The 23,190-nt window shown below is 36.5% G+C and overlaps 2 protein-coding genes across 7 annotated transcripts in view; one reads left to right on the top strand and one right to left on the bottom strand.

Moving 5' to 3' along the window:
• CMC1 (C-X9-C motif containing 1) overlaps positions 1-4,674 on the top strand; it is a 66,378-nt gene extending 61,704 nt beyond the window's left edge. For all 3 annotated transcript variants that reach the window (XM_006153304.3, XM_027773759.1, XM_027773758.1), the window contains 2 exons: positions 964-1,054; positions 4,396-4,674. In XM_006153304.3, coding sequence (XP_006153366.1) covers positions 964-1,054; positions 4,396-4,516 — 212 coding nt within the window. In that variant the 3' untranslated portion in view covers positions 4,517-4,674. The remainder of the gene's footprint in view (positions 1-963; positions 1,055-4,395) is intronic.
• A 5,638-nt stretch (positions 4,675-10,312) lies between these two features.
• AZI2 (5-azacytidine induced 2) overlaps positions 10,313-23,190 on the bottom strand; it is a 32,093-nt gene continuing 19,215 nt past the window's right edge. For 2 of the 4 annotated variants that reach the window (XM_006153301.3, XM_006153302.3), the window contains exons 6-8: positions 22,809-22,867; positions 16,549-16,667; positions 11,845-14,065 (exon numbers count right to left, since the gene is read on the bottom strand). In XM_006153301.3, coding sequence (XP_006153363.1) covers positions 13,656-14,065; positions 16,549-16,667; positions 22,809-22,867 — 588 coding nt within the window. In that variant the 3' untranslated portion in view covers positions 11,845-13,655. Of the gene's footprint in view, positions 10,945-11,844; positions 14,066-16,548; positions 16,668-22,808; positions 22,868-23,190 lie in introns of those variants that run through there. The other 2 variants (XM_014589671.2, XM_027773757.1) reach the window with 2 other exon arrangements.

Here is a 23,190-nt window from a genome sequence, read left to right as displayed (position 1 = left end):
GGAGAATGGAGGAGAAGGGATTGCGGCGTGACCGTCCCCTCTGGGGGGTGATTTCTCGCTTTCTGTCTCTCTGTCTCTCTCTCTGTCTGTCTGGCGAGCACCCGCGCCCTATAGCGAAAAACCTCTCCAAAAAAAGAAAAAAAGAAAAGAAAAGATGAGAAGGTGAGAATCTTGATAATTTGGTATCAAAGGAGTTTTAAGAGATATTGAGAAACAATTCTTTGTCCTTTCTTTTTAAATTGCCAGAGGGTGTGCTTATGAGAGAGAGAATACATCAGTGGGTCTTGATGACACCACAATCCTTTTTCCTCCATTTCTCCATTCTCAGGATTTGGGGTCCATGCATCTGGTATATTTTCAAGCTACACAGACGGGGACTTAAACCGCAGTCAGCCGTGTGGGATCCAGCTCCCTAAGCTCAGAACTTAACTACTGCACGCAGACCGGCTCCCAACACCTTGGATTCTTCCTGTTTATTTCCCTCAGAATGTGCTTTTTCTCTACTGGAAATCCTTATTCTCTATATTCTGCACCCTATCTCCATGAGCAGGCTCACCTTTCCTTTTTTTTTTTTTTTCTTTTTCTTTTTTTTGGAGAGTTTTTTTGCTGTAGGGCACGTGCGCTCGCCAGAGAGAGAAAGTGAGAAATCACCCCCTGGGGGGATGGCCACACCACAATCCCTTCTCCATTCTCCTCTCGGGTTCTTGGGCACGCACGCACACTCGCCTGGTGTGAGTTTAAGCCACCAGGTCCCGATTTGAACTGCAGTCGACTACATGGGAGTCCAGTGACATAGCCATTACGCTAACTGCTGGTCCCAGCCAGCTCACCTTTTCTTGAGCTCAGATATCCCCTTGCTCTGCCTTCTGGTTGAGCGTAGACTGTGTGCCAAGCACATTGCAGTAATGGATATTAAATGAATGACTATTTTTTAGAGCAGTCAAGCATTATGTTTTATTTCAGATTTTACCAAATGTTGCAAGGACTCTGGAATCCTGATGGTAGTAAAATGCCGGAAAGAAAATTCTGCGTTGAAGGAATGTCTCACTGCTTAGTAAGTAGTTATCTCAGTGTTTATGTGTGTGTGTGTGTGTGTGTACAGTGGGTAAGAGTATGCTATTTCACTGTACCTATCACGTCTTCTGTACCTTTCCTGGCCAAATTTGTCGTATTGTTGACTGACTCTAAAGTTTTAGTATTTTGGAGATTATCCTTAAAAACAACATGTTTATGTTTGTCAGTAGTGTATTGGATGAAAAATATGAAGCCAGCAAACAAAAGATACGTAATTTTTTTTTTTTTTTTTTTGGAGAGGTTTTTGCTATAGGTTGCGTGCACTTGCCAGACAGACAGAGAGATACAGAGAGACTGAAAGCGAGAAATCACCCCCCCGGGGGGGGTTGGCCACGCCACAATCCCTTCTCCTCCATTCTCCTCTTGAGATCTTGGGCACGCACGCACATGTGCCTGGCGTGAGTTTTAAGCCACCGGGTCCAGGACGTGAACCACGGTCGACCATGTGGGAGTCCAGCGACATAGCCATTACGCCAACTGCTGGTTCCAAGATATATGATTTTTCATATGATTTGACAAGTTTCCATTGATAAACAGTTGATCTGTGGAAGATAGTATACACTTTTTCATTTCTTCTGACAGAAAGGTATCGAATTAGAAAATTTCTAAGACTTTACCAGCCGCGTAATCTGCTGGATTCGTATCATTTAACTCCGAGGAAAGTTGCTGTAAATCATTGTGAAGGAAACAAAGGTCAATGTTGAGTTCTTGAATGAATCAAAGTAATGTAAAAATTCTTAAATATCACATTCTTTGATATTTTGCTGTAGTTCTTAAGTCTTTAAAACAAGTGAAGTAATTTGAATGCAGGTTCATTCTGTTCTGTCTCTCCGCGTTTTGCTACCCCCATTATGGACAGATTATATACTACAGAGCTTCAGTAGGTATTGTTAATAGTAGTGAGATCTCGATTTTGCTAAGTCTTTCCTTACTTCTCCTTTTACACTATGCTCCTTTAGCTTATGAAGCATATCTGTCAGTATGGTGTGATTTGGGGATTAAATAAAAAAGAGAGTAATGATTATCTGGATTCTATATAAGGGGACTTCAAAAAACTCACGAAAAATGGAATAAACATGAATTTCTTTTGGTGGAAATAATTTGAAATCCATGCATGGGGGCCAGCATTTGGCCTCATGGTTGAGGTGCTGGGCTTCCACATGGGGGACCATGGTTTGAGTCCCAGACCTTGTGACTTGAAAGTTACACCAAGTGTGTGTGCGTGCCGCAAATCCTGAGAGAACAGAGGGTGAAACCCTGGGAGTGGGGGATGATTTCTCACTTTTTCTCTATCTTTTTCTGGTGCGTGCACGTGCCCTATGACAAGAAAATTTATAATTATAAGATCATGCATAGTTTTTTTTTTTCATTATATGCATTTTCCATAAAGTTTTGAAGACCCTTTGTATGTTTATTCCATTTTAATAACAAATTTGTACACATAAACTTATAAACATTTTTAGAATGCTGGGATTGGAAGAGACCTTAGAGGTGATCTAAACTCATCCCTGCATGTGTGTATGTGGGAGAAACTCTCTCATAGTTTTCATATGCTTTTTCTCAAGTTACTATCAAGACCAAACCTTATTCAGTGGGCCAGAAACTGTACTAAATGCTCCACCATAGAGCAATGAAAATTCATCTTCCCAGTGTTTCCAAGGGATGTTTAATAAGCAAATGAATCTTTTGAATGTTTTGTGTGACTGGATTTGTTAAACAGTTTTATATGTTGATTAAAGGATTTTCACACATCAGATTCAGTCATCATAAATGGTTATTCTTAGACTGACATATCTTCCCTTCTGCCAGATGGGGCAGCTCTAGAGCAGAGGGGCCAGGAGCATATTCTGCAAGGGCAGCCTGGTTCAACTTATGAATAAGCAAGAGGTCAGCCAGCCATATGACCCGGGGCAAGTTCCCATGAGAAGGGATGATTACCTTGTGGAGTGATTAGGAGGGATTGTGTGTAAAGGGATTTGCCATGGTGCCTGGCACACAGTAGGTACTCTAAATGTAAGCTCTTTTTTTGATTTGTTATTATTTGGTATCTGAATATTAGTCATTTTGCCTATTCTATCTCCCATCCCATAGAAATAGAGAATAACAGGTTCTAGTCTATTCTAGGGGAGGGTTTGGGAAAGGTGAGAGGAAGCTGCTTCTGTAAGAGAGAAGGGGGCCAGAAGATGGTGAGGTGGTTGAGGTGCAGGACTCCCACACGGTTGACCATTGTTCAATTCCTGGACCTGGCAGCTTGCTTTCTCACTTTCCCTCTCTCTCAGTCTGATGAGAACACGTGCCATATTCCAAATTTAAATAGTAAAAATAATTAAAAATACAATATAATAAAAATTAAATAAAAAGTAGTGAAAGACAAAGATGAATGTGCTATGTGCTGAAGGAAACTGAATCTTATTACAGAAAATTTTACTTGACCCTAAATCCTCAAATACTCTAATTTTATAATCTAGGAATTTTAGTGTTACAGAAAGGCTCTGCTTTATTGACGTTCCATGGAATGAATGTAACCACTACCTTCTCTCAAATCCTCTCCATAATGCTTTGTATTTTTCTCAACTTCATTCTTTTTTTTTTTTTGAGAGATTTTTGCTACTGGGCACATGAGCTCGACAGACAGCGAGAAACCACCCCCTGGGGGGATGGCCACTCCGCAGTCCCTTCTCCTCCATTCTCCTCAGGATCTTGGGCACGCATGCACCCACGCCCGGCATAAGTTTAAGCCACTGGGTCTGGGACTTGAACCGCAGTCGACTACATGGGAGTCCAGCGACATAGCCATGATGCCAACTGCTGGTCCCTCAACTTCCTTCTTCAATACGCTGCGATCTGGTTTTTGTGCCAGCTTCACTGCAACTGGTTTTCCTGAAGTTTCTAATGGGATCATGGTAGTCTAGCTGCAGTTCTGGAATCTGGTTTTCCTCCTCTGTGTGCCTTTCCACACGTTCTTTATATGCACTTCCCCTTGACGTTCCCTCCTCCATTTCCGTGTGTTTCCATAGCGCTCGAGGTCATACACTCGTATCACTTTATATGCTATTAATTGTAATCAGTCTCTGCCTTATAACTCCATGGCATCCCTGAGAATAGGAGCTGCTTCCTTTCTTCCTTTTGCTCTATCGTATAATGCTATACAAATAATCATTTGGTACTTTTTTTTCACTTTGGTAGCATAATGTTTACAGTGAATTTGTGAAGAATGGTAAAACAAATCTGCTACTTCTAAAGATTGAGCCCGATTAAAGTAAGCTGTTGCTGCATACTGGCAGTTACTCATTTGAAAAGATTTTCATTTCCTTCTTACAGCTATAATGATCCAGCCTTTTATGAAGAATGCAAAAGGGAATATCTGAAGGAAAGGGAAGAATTCAGAAAAAGCGGAATTCCTACCAAGAAAAGGCTACAGAAGCTTCCCACAAGCATGTAGGCAACAACTCCAGTGACACTCAGGAACTCTGAACATTCATGGGCTTCATCTATAACATAAATCACCTGCAGTAATGGACTCAGATTATAATGTGTTCGCTTTATCCTAATTATGGAAATATTCATTTTATCTGAAATAAAGATTGTTTTTATTTCAAAGTTCTGATTTATTCTATGGGGTAGGAGTAAACAGATAAATGGGATATGGTTTTCCTGGTCAACTGGATGTTGATGAGTTTTTCGCGAACTAAAGTACTGTAACACTGATACAGGCTTTTTAGGGTTTCAAGTGAATCTTGTATTACCTTTTCCCAATGTACAGGCTAATGGCTAATCAGGAAAGTCAAAAGGATGGCGATGAACCGGGATGCTTCCTGCTTCTGTGCCGCACTAGCTATGCAACCGGGGAGGGAGATCGGACGCAGTGACCCTGAGGCTCTCCTGAGTGTGGCAGGTACACATATAGTGTAGAAGACCATGCCTCAGATGTGGTAAGTCCCCTTTAATTGGTAGTTACCGATATTAGTAATAAACGTTTATTTGGAAACGTAGAGAGGGAGATATGTACTTTCAGTTTTACTTACACCTTTGATGGAAATTTTTCTAAAATTGATTTATGTTGTTTGACCTGTTAACTTGGCCACTGAGAATACTTTAGTCATTCATTTTAAAAAGCCATCTTTGTAAGTATGAATTTACCATTTTGGAACATACTAACAGACTCAGGGAACAGTCTAACAAATTTGTCTTAATGCCATAACTTGGTCCCATCTTGAGCTTTCATATTAAAAGTTACTTTTTTTCCCCCATGAGCTGTTGACTATCATAGCCATTGTAGCCAGTTTTTAGATAAGTACATTTTATGTGTTTTCAAATGAAGACCTCATTAAAATCACAAATAGAAAGTACTACCCACACTAAGACAGTATTTAATGTTGGCCCTAAGAACATGATAGACAACAGTTTCTTTTATTTTATAAAGGATTTAAATTAAATCAAACAGGACTCTATAAAGAATCAATGGCTGTTCAAGTTCACACTATACTCGAGGAAACCAAAGAACGTTTTACTCTTACTGAAATTTAAAAAAAAAAGAAAATCACATTATATCAGACCACAGATCAAAAGGGAGGAGATTATTAGAGCAGACAAAAGCCAAAGCAGATACGTAAATCTAGAGACCGTACGTACAACATAGGAACAATACTTCACTGGCCTTTTGTTTTTGGTGCATGTCCTAGAGCAGAAGACTTTAATTCTTGTTTTTAATGACTTACGACTCAAGATAAGGCAGTTGCTTTAAGAACTACTGAAGTTTACAATCAGTGACTACAATTTTGTTTAAAATCGTAATAGCCAACTTAACTTTCATGTGGAAAATCTACGTATGTGTATGTGTGTCAGTTTCCCCAAAGGTACCTGACAAATTAATCATATGTTGAATAGTACAGCGTTCATTCCTTTATGATGCCCAAAACTAAACCATTCATCACAGCCTTCAGGACATCCTTGCTTATCCACACACAAGTCTTCTCTGGCAGATACATCTGCCTCAGTGTCTTGCTTCACTGGAGTTTTGTTTGCTGGAGTTACATTATTCCATATTTGTGACAACTTGCCAAGTTTTCCTTTTAAAAAAAAAAACAACAAAAAAACCAAGTCCTTAAGATCTTCTCCAAATAGCCTATTATTACTTTGTTGTGATGATTCAGTTCTATAGTTCAAGTTCAAAATTTCCCATTTTCATTTTCTACTGTTTCACCACATAGGTGTATGTCTCTGCCCTACCTATGAACTCACTTCCATTTTGAGAGCAACTTAAGTAAAGAATATTCCTTTAAAAATATGTAAATTTTACTTTGGCTAACAGGGAACAATGGGAGGAATAGGTGTTGTCTATATTCTGTTGAGTGATGGATGTGCTGAGGTGCGTTATCTTACAAAAAAAGAATCTCAAGATTAAAGACATTTTCCAGAGAAGCTCTTTAGAGCAAGTTTCAGCTAGCCTTAAAGAAGTCAACCAAAACTTTACAATTTTACCTCAGTAAGCTTGGATGGGCCACTCCAGTTTTTTCCTTTTTCTTTTTTAAAAAAATAATAATTTATTTAATTTTGCTATTATAATTTTTTATTTGACCAGAGAAAGAGAAAGGAAAAGTGAGAAAGCAAGCCACCAGGTCTGGGATTCGAACTGCAATTGGTCACGTAAGAGTCCAGCTCCTGAACCACCACGCCACCTGCTGGCCCCTCCAGTTTCTTTTTGAGTAGTACCTGGAACACACATGATCATCAAGTATATGTTTAAAAATTTCTGGCTTAGTAAAAATTGTTTTTGGTGACTCCTTCCTTAAGAGTCTTATACATCATTTATCTAGCACTTTAAATTTTCAAGAACATTAATTACCCATTAATTACTACTGTTTGATAGAACAGATGTCTTTTCACTCAAAGAAAGTTGGTTTAGGAAGACAAATATCTGTCATATAAATCAAATGAACAACCAACAGTTAGTATCAGACCTTGGGCTATATAGGCAAGGACAGTGTTTCACATCCACTTTTATTTCAAACAAAAATAATTTATTTTAATTAAACAATTTTTTTGGCATTGTTCAAAACATTAATCAAGCCATTATCTCATAAGACATTTCTTTACAAAGAAAAATGTCCAATCTTAGTTTTAAAAAAGACAAACCAGTAAGCTACATTAGAGATTAGATACAATATACAGCCTATGCAACCATATGAGAAATAGTTCCTGCTGCTTTGTTATTACACAGGTAGTTGCTTCCTTCAGCTACAGCCTGAAGCCTTGTGTCTGTTTTATGCATATTGGTTTTGTTCTATTACTTGGCATGAGATTGTACTCCCTTGAGTCAGCTGTGTTCATTGGTCAGAATAAATTCCAGCAGCTGACACCAATTCCATTAATCACAGACAAGCTTGAATAAGTGAGTAAGATAATAGAAAGACAAAAATATCTGGTGAACGGTGAACATTGTCTATGTATGTATGCTATTCAGTAATATAGTAGAAGAGATCTGAAATATGCTTTTGAGTTCAAAATACATGACACTGTCTATCAAAAAGGACAAAGTCCTATATGAAACACCTTATCCTGCAAAAGGTGTATGTACTAAGTATCATATTTTACTAATATTCTTAATACTGCCACTCTGAAATAATTTAGATAAATTTCTATGTGAAGCCATTTCTTTGTTATTTTCTTGTTTACAAATTACTGGCCACTTAGTATGGAAGTTTGGGAACATTTCATGATTATACTGTATCAGTACAGCACACAATTTGGTTTCTAGAATTAAAATTCTTAATCTAATTAAAAATTATTTTCTCAGTAAGTGAATTGTTACAGGTCAAAACAAGTGTAACAATGAATAAAGTCTACGATACAGGCAGTGATAGTCCCTTTGAAGTATATGACTACAGTTACATACATACATGTAGATTTCCATACCTTTGAAGTATATGACTACAGTTACATACATACATGTAGATTTTCATTATGGATCACTGAAGGGACAGTGATAGGCTGAAACATGTGTGTGATGCTCTTTCTACTTCTAATTGGATGGTATACAGAGGTATAATATTTTATTCACACACCACATAGTTTTTCAACTATTTCATCATTCTTTTCTGGTACAAAGTGGTTTCAATAACCAGGTATTTCAAGTCTTAAAAATCAAATTGCAATTTTGAAATTTTATCAACAAGCAACACTGTGACTGAAAAGTTATTTTAAATCTTACACTTTGAAACACAATCGCATATAAATAACCTAAACACTCACTTTTATTCCATTCTATTTTTCATCGTTATGCATGAGAAGGCCAACAGAAACATAACCTGTTCAGACTGCTGTTGCTCCCTTAGATAATCTGAAGTAACACGCATTGTTTTTCTCCTATATTAATGACTTTTAGTTTTTATGAATGACTATTGAGGCATTTCACATACGCTGCAAAACCATGTCTAAAAATCTCCAATTTTATACTTTGAAGTGAAATTTTACAATTGTTATCAAAGGTAGAACTGTCTTTTTCAAACACCTTGAGTTTTTAAATCAATATTGCAGCATATATATGATTCCTAGAATATGCAGCTGGAAGATGCTCTTCTTTTGTACTGGAAAATCAACTACATATCATGTAGTATGTTCCAAGGTATATGCTGAAGAACTCTGCAAGATGTTAATCAAAATCCGCTTCTGGAGGATGCTATTCTTTTACATTAGAAAATCAACTACATAATATCATATAGTATGCTGAAGAACTCTGCAAGATGTTAATCAAAATCCACTTTGTTAAGTAATTTCTTAGAAGAACCACTGAGAGAGAGCGCTGTCATGATTAAATCATGAATCTCTTCAGAATTAATTTTTATAAAGGCAGTTCTGATTATGTTGATCCAAGTAATGCAATGGTGGCAGGTTGGGTAAAGGCAAAGTTTTACTTTTAGTTCCCCCAAATGCTGTCTCACTTGATTTAGGAGGGCTTGGGAATACCCAAGAATTATCTTCCAGAGAATTTCTGCCGTAAGAGTTGTGTTCCTGAAAGTCTGTACCATCATTAGGAATAGATCTTTCATTATCTGTCCATGATTGGAGAATTGCTTTCTCTGATAAAATCTTTATATCTCCTGGTGAAGGAGAAGATGCATGACACAAAGCTTTGCCATTTGGGGAGAGAGGGGGATGTCTTTTGTATGTTGCAGTAAAATTTGTCAAGTGCAGTTTTGTGCTGTCTTTCCCGAGGTCTTCAATGCATCCTACTGGAGTATAGGCTAAAAAGCAAGCACAGGCTCAGTGTCAGTTTTCATGGCACTTGGCGATCATAAAGACTATAATACTCCATTAAATTTGGCTGAATTCTACAACCGAAATGAACATCTCTCAGTTTGTGTGATTATGATAGCACTGTGACTCGTAGATAAGACAGATGATGTGAATTCTAATGTAACATCGGCTCTTTACAGTCATGCACTATGTAATCCTTGGTCAGTAGCTGACTATATAATGGTCATCCTGTAAGATTGTACTGTAACACTGATACAGGCTTTTTAGGGTTTCAAGTGAATCTTGTATTACCTTTTCCCAATGTACAGGCTAATGGCTAATCAGGAAAGTCAAAAGGATGGCGATGAACCGGGATGCTTCCTGCTTCTGTGCCGCACTAGCTATGCAACCGGGGAGGGAGATCGGACGCAGTGACCCTGAGGCTCTCCTGAGTGTGGCAGGTACACATATAGTGTAGAAGACCATGCCTCAGATGTGGTAAGTCCCCTTTAATTGGTAGTTACCGATATTAGTAATAAACGTTTATTTGGAAACGTAGAGAGGGAGATATGTACTTTCAGTTTTACTTACACCTTTGATGGAAATTTTTCTAAAATTGATTTATGTTGTTTGACCTGTTAACTTGGCCACTGAGAATACTTTAGTCATTCATTTTAAAAAGCCATCTTTGTAAGTATGAATTTACCATTTTGGAACATACTAACAGACTCAGGGAACAGTCTAACAAATTTGTCTTAATGCCATAACTTGGTCCCATCTTGAGCTTTCATATTAAAAGTTACTTTTTTTCCCCCATGAGCTGTTGACTATCATAGCCATTGTAGCCAGTTTTTAGATAAGTACATTTTATGTGTTTTCAAATGAAGACCTCATTAAAATCACAAATAGAAAGTACTACCCACACTAAGACAGTATTTAATGTTGGCCCTAAGAACATGATAGACAACAGTTTCTTTTATTTTATAAAGGATTTAAATTAAATCAAACAGGACTCTATAAAGAATCAATGGCTGTTCAAGTTCACACTATACTCGAGGAAACCAAAGAACGTTTTACTCTTACTGAAATTTAAAAAAAAAAGAAAATCACATTATATCAGACCACAGATCAAAAGGGAGGAGATTATTAGAGCAGACAAAAGCCAAAGCAGATACGTAAATCTAGAGACCGTACGTACAACATAGGAACAATACTTCACTGGCCTTTTGTTTTTGGTGCATGTCCTAGAGCAGAAGACTTTAATTCTTGTTTTTAATGACTTACGACTCAAGATAAGGCAGTTGCTTTAAGAACTACTGAAGTTTACAATCAGTGACTACAATTTTGTTTAAAATCGTAATAGCCAACTTAACTTTCATGTGGAAAATCTACGTATGTGTATGTGTGTCAGTTTCCCCAAAGGTACCTGACAAATTAATCATATGTTGAATAGTACAGCGTTCATTCCTTTATGATGCCCAAAACTAAACCATTCATCACAGCCTTCAGGACATCCTTGCTTATCCACACACAAGTCTTCTCTGGCAGATACATCTGCCTCAGTGTCTTGCTTCACTGGAGTTTTGTTTGCTGGAGTTACATTATTCCATATTTGTGACAACTTGCCAAGTTTTCCTTTTAAAAAAAAAAACAACAAAAAAACCAAGTCCTTAAGATCTTCTCCAAATAGCCTATTATTACTTTGTTGTGATGATTCAGTTCTATAGTTCAAGTTCAAAATTTCCCATTTTCATTTTCTACTGTTTCACCACATAGGTGTATGTCTCTGCCCTACCTATGAACTCACTTCCATTTTGAGAGCAACTTAAGTAAAGAATATTCCTTTAAAAATATGTAAATTTTACTTTGGCTAACAGGGAACAATGGGAGGAATAGGTGTTGTCTATATTCTGTTGAGTGATGGATGTGCTGAGGTGCGTTATCTTACAAAAAAAGAATCTCAAGATTAAAGACATTTTCCAGAGAAGCTCTTTAGAGCAAGTTTCAGCTAGCCTTAAAGAAGTCAACCAAAACTTTACAATTTTACCTCAGTAAGCTTGGATGGGCCACTCCAGTTTTTTCCTTTTTCTTTTTTAAAAAAATAATAATTTATTTAATTTTGCTATTATAATTTTTTATTTGACCAGAGAAAGAGAAAGGAAAAGTGAGAAAGCAAGCCACCAGGTCTGGGATTCGAACTGCAATTGGTCACGTAAGAGTCCAGCTCCTGAACCACCACGCCACCTGCTGGCCCCTCCAGTTTCTTTTTGAGTAGTACCTGGAACACACATGATCATCAAGTATATGTTTAAAAATTTCTGGCTTAGTAAAAATTGTTTTTGGTGACTCCTTCCTTAAGAGTCTTATACATCATTTATCTAGCACTTTAAATTTTCAAGAACATTAATTACCCATTAATTACTACTGTTTGATAGAACAGATGTCTTTTCACTCAAAGAAAGTTGGTTTAGGAAGACAAATATCTGTCATATAAATCAAATGAACAACCAACAGTATCAGACCTTGGGCTATATAGGCAAGGACAGTGTTTCACATCCACTTTTATTTCAAACAAAAATAATTTATTTTAATTAAACAATTTTTTTGGCATTGTTCAAAACATTAATCAAGCCATTATCTCATAAGACATTTCTTTACAAAGAAAAATGTCCAATCTTAGTTTTAAAAAAGACAAACCAGTAAGCTACATTAGAGATTAGATACAATATACAGCCTATGCAACCATATGAGAAATAGTTCCTGCTGCTTTGTTATTACACAGGTAGTTGCTTCCTTCAGCTACAGCCTGAAGCCTTGTGTCTGTTTTATGCATATTGGTTTTGTTCTATTACTTGGCATGAGATTGTACTCCCTTGAGTCAGCTGTGTTCATTGGTCAGAATAAATTCCAGCAGCTGACACCAATTCCATTAATCACAGACAAGCTTGAATAAGTGAGTAAGATAATAGAAAGACAAAAATATCTGGTGAACGGTGAACATTGTCTATGTATGTATGCTATTCAGTAATATAGTAGAAGAGATCTGAAATATGCTTTTGAGTTCAAAATACATGACACTGTCTATCAAAAAGGACAAAGTCCTATATGAAACACCTTATCCTGCAAAAGGTGTATGTACTAAGTATCATATTTTACTAATATTCTTAATACTGCCACTCTGAAATAATTTAGATAAATTTCTATGTGAAGCCATTTCTTTGTTATTTTCTTGTTTACAAATTACTGGCCACTTAGTATGGAAGTTTGGGAACATTTCATGATTATACTGTATCAGTACAGCACACAATTTGGTTTCTAGAATTAAAATTCTTAATCTAATTAAAAATTATTTTCTCAGTAAGTGAATTGTTACAGGTCAAAACAAGTGTAACAATGAATAAAGTCTACGATACAGGCAGTGATAGTCCCTTTGAAGTATATGACTACAGTTACATACATACATGTAGATTTTCATTATGGATCACTGAAGGGACAGTGATAGGCTGAAACATGTGTGTGATGCTCTTTCTACTTCTAATTGGATGGTATACAGAGGTATAATATTTTATTCACACACCACATAGTTTTTCAACTATTTCATCATTCTTTTCTGGTACAAAGTGGTTTCAATAACCAGGTATTTCAAGTCTTAAAAATCAAATTGCAATTTTGAAATTTTATCAACAAGCAACACTGTGACTGAAAAGTTATTTTAAATCTTACACTTTGAAACACAATCGCATATAAATAACCTAAACACTCACTTTTATTCCATTCTATTTTTCATCGTTATGCATGAGAAGGCCAACAGAAACATAACCTGTTCAGACTGCTGTTGCTCCCTTAGATAATTTGAAGTAACACGCATTGTTTTTCTCCTATATTAATGACTTTTAGTTTTTATGAATGACTATTGAGGCATTTCACATACGCTGCAAAACCATGTCTAAAAATCTCCAATTTTATACTTTGAAGTGAAATTTTACAATTGTTATCAAAGGTAGAACTGTCTTTTTCAAACACCTTGAGTTTTTAAATCAATATTGCAGCATATATATGATTCCTAGAATATGCAGCTGGAAGATGCTCTTCTTTTGTACTGGAAAATCAACTACATATCATGTAGTATGTTCCAAGGTATATGCTGAAGAACTCTGCAAGATGTTAATCAAAATCCGCTTCTGGAGGATGCTATTCTTTTACATTAGAAAATCAACTACATAATATCATATAGTATGCTGAAGAACTCTGCAAGATGTTAATCAAAATCCACTTTGTTAAGTAATTTCTTAGAAGAACCACTGAGAGAGAGCGCTGTCATGATTAAATCATGAATCTCTTCAGAATTAATTTTTATAAAGGCAGTTCTGATTATGTTGATCCAAGTAATGCAATGGTGGCAGGTTGGGTAAAGGCAAAGTTTTACTTTTAGTTCCCCCAAATGCTGTCTCACTTGATTTAGGAGGGCTTGGGAATACCCAAGAATTATCTTCCAGAGAATTTCTGCCGTAAGAGTTGTGTTCCTGAAAGTCTGTACCATCATTAGGAATAGATCTTTCATTATCTGTCCATGATTGGAGAATTGCTTTCTCTGATAAAATCTTTATATCTCCTGGTGAAGGAGAAGATGCATGACACAAAGCTTTGCCATTTGGGGAGAGAGGGGGATGTCTTTTGTATGTTGCAGTAAAATTTGTCAAGTGCAGTTTTGTGCTGTCTTTCCCGAGGTCTTCAATGCATCCTACTGGAGTATAGGCTAAAAAGCAAGCACAGGCTCAGTGTCAGTTTTCATGGCACTTGGCGATCATAAAGACTATAATACTCCATTAAATTTGGCTGAATTCTACAACCGAAATGAACATCTCTCAGTTTGTGTGATTATGATAGCACTGTGACTCGTAGATAAGACAGATGATGTGAATTCTAATGTAACATCGGCTCTTTACAGTCATGCACTATGTAATCCTTGGTCAGTAGCTGACTATATAATGGTCATCCTGTAAGATTATATAGGCTAGCCCATACAGCCAAGGTGTGTACCTTGCCATACTGACGTGTGCAAGAAGCTATCCATGTGTAAAGTAGACAATGGTGTTTATACAATGGTAAAATTACCCAAGGATGAATTTCTGAAGACGTACCCAGGAACTGACTGATGTATGACTACATAGGCATTGTGACTTCACGTGAGACCCTTGGCTATTCCAGATGTCACCTTCCTCATCTGCAAAGCAGACACAGCAATCCTGTTCTGCCTATGTCAGAGATGTTAGAAGATAACTATTTTAAAAAGTTGGAAATGGATAAAGTTCAAATACAAGATTCTGTTCTTGCCTTTTAATGTGGTTAGAGAAGGCTTATGGTCTGTTGGTGGGGACTGAGAAAGTTGTTTTTAAGTGTTTTATTTTTTTACTTGAATGCAATTCCTTTCCTTATTCAAACCTTTTCTCCATAGGTGATTCAAAGGTAAATTTTTTGAGAAATAATTATACTTTTAATTGGTGAGACCCAAGTAAACTTTCAATATACATTTAAAGGCTTTTAAGATAAACTAGTTTAAATAATCCTGTTTTCTTGTAAAACATCTGGGAGCAAATGCATACTTTCCTGTGGTAATAATACAAGACAAGATAAAAAGGACAAAAACATAACAATGTTTTATACATTATTTTGTACACACGCAATGGCTTAGAAGGACGACTGCTTGAAAGCCACCGCCAGCAGAATGGTAACACAGGTGCTCCTCTTCCTCTAACTACCCTACCAGAGTGGAAAGATAAATTATCCTTGGTTTAAGAAGGATGGCTAAGTGTAACTAAGGTTTCACTCAGAAGAGATAAACTCAACACATTATCAAATAAGCTGCCTTTTTTCTTGGGAGGGTGAATAGGGGTGAGGGAGAATTAGAAGGTGCTATGTAGGTCATGAAAAACAGGTGATTTTACTTCATCTGTCTATACCTCAAAGCAGTGAGTTCTGTGGTAAGGCATGATGACTTGGAACCTGCCATGGTCAGAGGAAATGTGCTAGAACACTTAGAATCCAAGGCACCAGGAGATATATTATTAATCAGCTAGGAAGGAATGCAGAGATGAACTTCCAACTATGGAAAAAAGTATTTCTCTTATAATATTATTTGGGAGTTACATTTATTGTCAAGAAGGAACCACACTGTAAATTCACTGCAAAATTGTTAAATGTGAGTTCTTACTTGTACCTTCAACATAGACCTTTATATACTACCCTGACCACTGAAAAACTCAAGGACAAATTTAGCCATAAATTAAGAGAGGCTTGCTAAAACAGCATATATATTTTTTTCTGCCTGATGTCTAAGTTACCAACTCTCCAGAAACAAAAAGGAATTCTGAATTCAATTTTCCTTCCTTCATGTGCAACACCCCCCTAAAAAATACTTCTGAGAATTATTTATAAAACACAATTCTCATGTTCTCTCTTAAAGATAACTGTGGGGTAGAAGAACAATTTTAAATTAGATGATTATTTTTTCTACAAAAATAAAATTTTAAGGCATTTATACTGTGCAACTTTTCAAAAACAACCATGTAATAAATACTAGGTATAAATACACTGATTTTTTTCTCTTAAAGTATAAAAAGAGCTTTGCTGAAGATGACAGTACTAGTTAACACAAAAGTCCAAACAATCAGTTGAGCTGTTAAATATGAAAAGCAATGAAAAATTTTGTTTGGTTAAAAGGAAAAGCACCTAGTCTCCATTCTAATCAGTTATCCTATAAAGATGAGCTACGTTCATAAAAAACACAACCAACCAAAATAATGAATCAAAGTTATTTTTTTCCAAAACAAACAGCTTAAGAACTAGGTCTTTGGTGTATTCTGTGGCACCAGAATGAAAACTTGCTTTTGGTATCTTTTTTTTTTTTTAATTTGAAGTAGTTGTGGTAAAAGGTCAACTAGAGCAAACTTAACACCTCAGCCTTATACACATAAGCAACACTTGGTTGAGAAAAGCCACAAGGGGAAAAGAATACAGTACTGAAGAAAAAACACATCAGCAACACCTTTATGTGTGAAGTTGACCAGTATGAGGCTGAAGCCAAAGCAGAGAACGGGGAAGGCTGAGAACATACTATATATACATATATACACTTTGGCTTATCAAGCTCTTTTGATGAGATTTGGGTAAGATACGATAGCTAGTTGCTCTTCAAGCACTCTGGTTGGAATCAGTGGTTTCCGGCAAATAGTGACTTGCCTTTCTTGATTGCAGTTGGGGTTTTCAGTTTTCTTAGTAGTTCAGCTTGTACTTGAGCTACCAGGTGTAAATTAGACATTTCTCTCTTCAGTTCCCAGTATGCATGTTGCATATTGTCACTGAAATAGTTTAAAAAAAAAAAAAAGTTAAGACTAATTGCCTTTTATGGGAAAAAGGGGAGTAACTTTAAAATTCAAAATAGATCTCTATTTCTGCTCCAATTAGTTTTGAGATTATATAAACAAATGAAAGCTATTTAATTAGGGCATTATATTAAATGAGATCTTATTAGAGTAACCTGTCCTGATTTCTAGCAATCAACTACTGTAATAAGCAAAGGGGTATGGTAAAAATAAATTTTTATAATCGATGAGTTTCCTACAGGTCTGTTCTCAGAACTGAGGTTTTATTATAGCCAGTTAGTAAGTAGTAAAGATACGTTCTTCATCTGCAAATATGATCAACAATAAAGTTACATCCATTCGCGTATGAACTCAAATTTGTCTTTAGCTTTTGACAGTTTCGCTGTTGTGAACTGAAATAACTGGTGAATGTATACCCTATCCACATTAAAATAAAATTTAGGTTTCATGCATTACATTCTTTATGTTTGACTGGGCTGTCTCATATTGTTGGTTCTAAACCAATGTGACATGACAGCACAAGACATGAAGAGCCAGATGATTTCCTGGTAAGGAAAAAGAAGCTAGAGAGGGAGGATTATATGAAGTAAATTTCAAAATGCTTTTCATTTTTATAATTAGAAGTATTTTACCTCAACTATCTCAAAAACTAGTTGTTTTGATACCTGATTTTTATAGGTTCTGTTTTCCATTAAATATTATTTGGACATTCACATTTTTCTTCTATAGGTTAACTGCCAACTAAATTAACTTAAAGTCTTCGGCATGTAGCCTCATCTTATATAAGTATATATGAAATATTAAATGTAAGAATAATCTCATAGCATTTAAACTACAATTTCTGCCTTTTAGTGTACTGCTAGTAGTATAAAAGTCAATTTAGGTCAATATATTTCTTATGCTTCAATTTTTTCTAATGATAAAAAACTTAAAATTCCTGGGGATAACAATCTTGAAATCTCAATCTAGTACTTTAATTGTAGAAGCAATGGATGTACTAAAAAACTGAATTACTTTCAATTATGTGAGTTAAATATCTTTTGTCAGAATGTTCCCATTCAAGACTATAATTCCTACAATACAAGCAGTAGAATATTGCTTTTCAGAAAAATCTACTGGCTTTGGTGTTATAAATGTCACCTGTTAACCCATAGCATCTTAAAAATCACAGGGCTTTTTGCAGGTTTTTGATAGGTGTGAAATATTTACTTCACAAAAATTAGTTAACTATCTCTGTATTTCACCAGTAAACATCTGAGATGTTGCTACAAAGAATGTTTGACATAGTAACCTGTCTTAAGTGTGAAGAGAGCTGCTAGTTCTCTGCTATAATCCACAGCACCCGGTATGCTTACTGAGAGTTACGTTATACAGCAGTAAATATGAACACTTTACACGTGCTAATTCCTGCAGAAAGTCATGATATAAATGAATAATATAGTTTTAAAAAAGTTTATTACTGACTGGCATGAGACGATAGACCAGTAGTGACTTAAGAGACAAGCAAAGTAAATACCCAAGAACATATCTGGGTACTAAAATACCAAGCATATCTTATCACTCAAAATAGCTAGACATGAAAAGTAAAAAAGGCGATTCTAATAAAGGTGCTAATATGATATCTAATATATATTTTTCAATTGAATTTAATGAATATTGCTTAAAAATTCAGTGATATTGAAAAGTAGGCCACCGAGTTTAAAATATATCTGTCTAGTCTTTTTTCTTTCACTCTTAATATAGCCTGAATTGAAAGCTACAGATATAAAAATCTAACACTATTACTAAGTACAAGCTCTCCCTCTTGTGGATAACGAAGTAATGGCAGCTAACGTTACCCACTTCACAGTTATTTGAAAGTGTGTAAAAAAATGAATTTCTATCTATTGAACAAAATTGTATCTGCTTGAACAAAATGTTTAAACCATTACTTAAAACTGGAAAAAGCAAACTGTCAACCCTCAAATATTTATGAGGGTTCCAACTATTATCTCAAGAGTTTTTAGACTGTGCATATATTATGTCTCCCCTTGCCTCTAAACCTAATCCCAGTTCCGCACCTGGGAGTGTGGACTTAAGTTTTGGTTTAAATGCCATATAAGCAAAATCCTACTGATAGTTGTTTAGGATATTGCAGTCAATGAAGAACTTATGTAACTACCTAAATACTATAAACAGAACACGAAAGCATCTAAAATGAGAACCCTAAAAAGTAAAATAGAAACACACACGATTATTGTGCACTTAGTAATTTTATGTGCTATGAGATACTTCACTCACATTCTCACGCCAACCTGGCAAAGTGAGTAACCTCATTTAACCATGAGAGAACAGGTTCAGGAGTCTACTGCTAACACCTTGCTGTTCACAGTCCTCTCCTACCTATCTTGTCGGACTGACTCACTGCTGCCCTCTGGGTGGCAGTTCCCGTGTCCTTGTCATCCTTTTGCCAAGGACCTACAGTATGCTGACTGCCAGCACAATCTTCTCAGCTCCGGTAAAGAACGTCACCTCTGATGTTAAATGTCATAAAACCTGTTTGTTCCAATCTCAACAAGGGGGTGGGTACATGTCCTGATTACCAAGTAAAACTGTGAAAGTCCAGTTTCCTGAACTGACTGACACTATACACTGAATATTTCAGTATAAAAATCTCTTAAAAAGAAAAAAACTTCTGTAAGTTCATACTTCAGCCATATACATGTATAAACATACATATGTATATACATACATACATGTATGTATATTTTAGCTACTGAAATTTTACTGAACTCCTATATCTTCCCAGAGGATGTAAAATTTAAGTATGAGATATTCTTTTTTTCTTTTTTTTTTGAGAGGTTTTTTTGCTATAGGGCGCATGCGCTCGCTAGACAGAGAGACATAAAGACAGAAAGCGAGAAATCACCCCCCAGAGGGGATGGTCACGCCGCAATCCCTTCTCCTCCATTCTCCTCTCGGGGTTTTGGGCACGCACGCACACGCGCCCGGCATGTGTTTGTTCTAAGCCACCGGGTCCGGGACACGAACCGCGGTCGACTACATGGGAATCCAGCGACATAGCCATTACGCTAACTGCTGGTTCCCCAGTATGAGATATTCTTAACCAAGAGCAACAGACTCAAAATGTATATTCTGACAAGTGTGACTCTCAAATAAGTCTTTCAAATATTTTTGATTGCAAGGCGCAATCATTTTACACTGCATCCTTCCCCCCCCAAAAAAGCAATATATAAGAAACCATACTTACCCTTTACTGTGTGTAATACACTCTGGTCTGTCCTATTCTGTTTTATCCATCTTTTAAAAATGTTTGTCATAACTCACAGAATTTTATGATTACTAAGGAAACACAGAAGAGTTTGGAAAAACACTAACCTAGCCCATATTTTCTAAACCAGGGATTTACATTTTAGGATGCCTTCTGTAACACAGTTCCACAATGTAAGTTTACAGATGATGAGCAAAAGTATAGTAACTCCATACCTGAATCTGGTCTGAAAGCTCACTTTGTCTCTCTGTCTGTCTTTCTGGCAAGCGCACATGCCCTATAGCAAAAACCTCTCAAAACACCCCCAAAACCAAAAAACCAATTTGTACTTAGAAAGGTCATGTTTTATTTACAGCAACATGCCATATGTTTTGTATAATTTTCACACTAACTTTTACACTGAACTCAAGACAGTGTTTTCTAAAAACTGTTTTGAGCTGATCCTCTGTCAACACCGAGCTCAAGAGAATTGAAGGCTGCATGCTGGAGCCACATTGATCGCCCTGCAAACTCAAAACCTGGACTTACTTCCTTGGGTCTTCAACCTCCATCAAATCTTAGAATAGAAATTCCTCAATATTTGTTAGTTATCTCACCTCATTAAACATACATTTCGAGGTGGGGGAAAAGCAAGCTTTTTAAGTTATTTTCAATGAAGTAATCAAATTGTGCAACCCCCAATGAATGGATGTATAAGTCCTACCCTGTATCACATTTTCTTTCAAGGAAATTTTTGCCATGGACTGTATGCGCCTGGAGAGACAGACCAAAGGGGATGGCCATGCTGCAACCCCTTCTCTAGCCTCCTCTCATGATTTTGGGCACACGTGCACATGTGCCCGGCATGAGTTTCAAGCCACCGATTCCAGAACTTGAACCATGGTCAGCCATGTGGGAGTCCAGTGATATAACCTTTATGCCATCTGCTGGCCCCATATATATTTCTAATACAGTATTTATATGGACACTTACAAAATTTATTTAGGGGACAGCAGGTGGTGTGGTTAGGGCAAAGGATTCCCACATGGCTGACCATGGTTTGAGTCCAGAACCTGGCAGCCCAAAAATCATGGGGAATGTGCATGTGTACATGCCCAAAATCCTGAGAGAAGATGGAGGTGAAGGGATTGTGGCATGACCATACTCCCTGGGAGGTGATTTCTCACCTGTCTGTCTCCAGTGAGTGCACTTGCCCTACGACAAAAACAAAACACAAAAAATTATTTCTTCTATCAGTGGGGGGAAAAAAAAGACACTACTCCTTTTAGAAGGGCAGTGATGTGATCCACCCTAGCCCCTAGTCAGCCCCCAAACACAGCACATGCCCGGGGTACTCGGAGTTCTTGGAATCTGAACTGGGATCCTTTCCATCTGAGATGACCGTACAGAGCACTGCATTTTCCCGTTGCACCACCATCTGGCTCTCTGCAGAGCCACTTTACTAGCCTATTCTTATTCCAATACATTGGTTCCTTCCCTGTGTCTTTCTAATAGTGATTTAAGGTGGCTTGTAAGGGACATAAGTGGCTTATAAGATGGCATAGTGTTTAGGTTGCTGGACTCCCATGTTGTGGACAGCAGTTTGAGTCCTGGACCCAGCAGCTTTAACTCAAGCCAGGCACATGTACTTGCATGCCCAAAATCCTGAGAGGAGAATGGAGAAGGGACTGTGGTGTGGCCTTTCCCCCTGGGGAGGAGGTGCTTTCTCGCTTTCTGTCTCTTTGTCTCTCTGTCTCTCCAGCAAGTGCACACGTCCTATCACAAATATCTCTCTCTAAAAAAATAAAGTGGCTTATAAAAATGACAAATACAGGAAATAAAGGGAAACCTAAGTAGACAAGAGAAAAGGTAATTTTAGCAAAGAAGGTAACTTTGAGAAAAAGTTTACATGCATACTATCAACACATTTTATTTTTAAAAGAAAAACTTGCTGTAAACTGAGATAAAATTCAAGGGCACACATACATGAAATATTTCTCAAAGAGTAAAACTGTCTGAACTGTAACAGAGACTGTGTGGCCAGCTCACAAGGATTGTAATATTTACTGCTGGCACTTCGTGGGAAGGATCTGATTACCCCTGATTTAGAAGAGTGGATACATGTCATTCTCTCAAACTGTTTTTCCTAACTGATCATTTCTGTTAAGGCAGGTTTTTTTTTTTTTTTTTTTTTTAATAAGAATAGGTCTGAGATAACTCACATTATTTATTTAGGCCAGTAAATGTTGAACGCCAAATGACTGAGCAATGAAGTATAGTTAGTATTTTTTATTGGATGGCGAAAGTACCCATCTTAACATTGCAGATACAAAATGATTAGATAATTCAAAACAACTTAAGTGAAAATTATATATACTGGCTAAGAAAAGGCTGAAGCACAGTACATAACTCTGATAGCTACTTCTGTTCTTATCCCAGGAGGAAATAATTCTCTCAAAACTCATGCTATCCTAGAGACTAGGGTGGCCCAAGTTTGCCCTGAAGACCAAGGGATATTACTGTATGTGGAAATGCTTAATTCTTCACGTACAAAATCAGATCTTATTACAGAACGCTTCATAGCTAGGTCCCTAAATCCTATCTAAAAGACTACTTATGTTCAGAAATTTTGTTTAATATATTACAATGTGCATATTCCTGCTACTTAAATTCGAGTCTGCTGATTAATGATTTTAAAATAAATACATAGTGATTGGACATTACATTCATGATCTAATCAACAGTATCCATTTAGTTTATTTTTAAAGTTAAATCGTAAGTTCAATCATAACAGAAATCTAGGTACCTATACCAAGTGACCAATGGAAGAGAACATGTATTATTTTAAGGCTGCATAATATTCATACCTTGAAACACTTATTCTTTGGAGATCTTTGCTCTTCAGATTGTCTTCCTGAGATGGATTCTGCCATTTATTTAAAATAAATAAATTAATTAATAAATTAAAAACTGTAATGGCTACATTCTATTTATTCTTAGCTCTGCATTACCAGAGACATGTTTCAACTTTTATAGCTGAATAATTTCACAGCATAAAATTAAATTTCATACTCAGTTTTAATGAACAACCTCTAACCTATAGCAAATACTTCTAAATCACTTCCAATTATTTTAAGCACTACTGCTTAAAAAGTAAAATTACTCTCATGTAAAAGAACTTGAAGTTTTATCAATTCTGTACATGTCAGTCTGATGTCTACATTCAAAAAAAAGTATAAATTTATTACA

The sequence above is a fragment of the Tupaia chinensis genome, unplaced genomic scaffold, assembly GCF_000334495.1.
Source record: "Tupaia chinensis unplaced genomic scaffold, TupChi_1.0 Scaffold000368_1, whole genome shotgun sequence".
NCBI lineage: Eukaryota > Metazoa > Chordata > Mammalia > Scandentia > Tupaiidae > Tupaia > Tupaia belangeri.
This window is presented reverse-complemented; position numbering and strand designations above follow the sequence as displayed.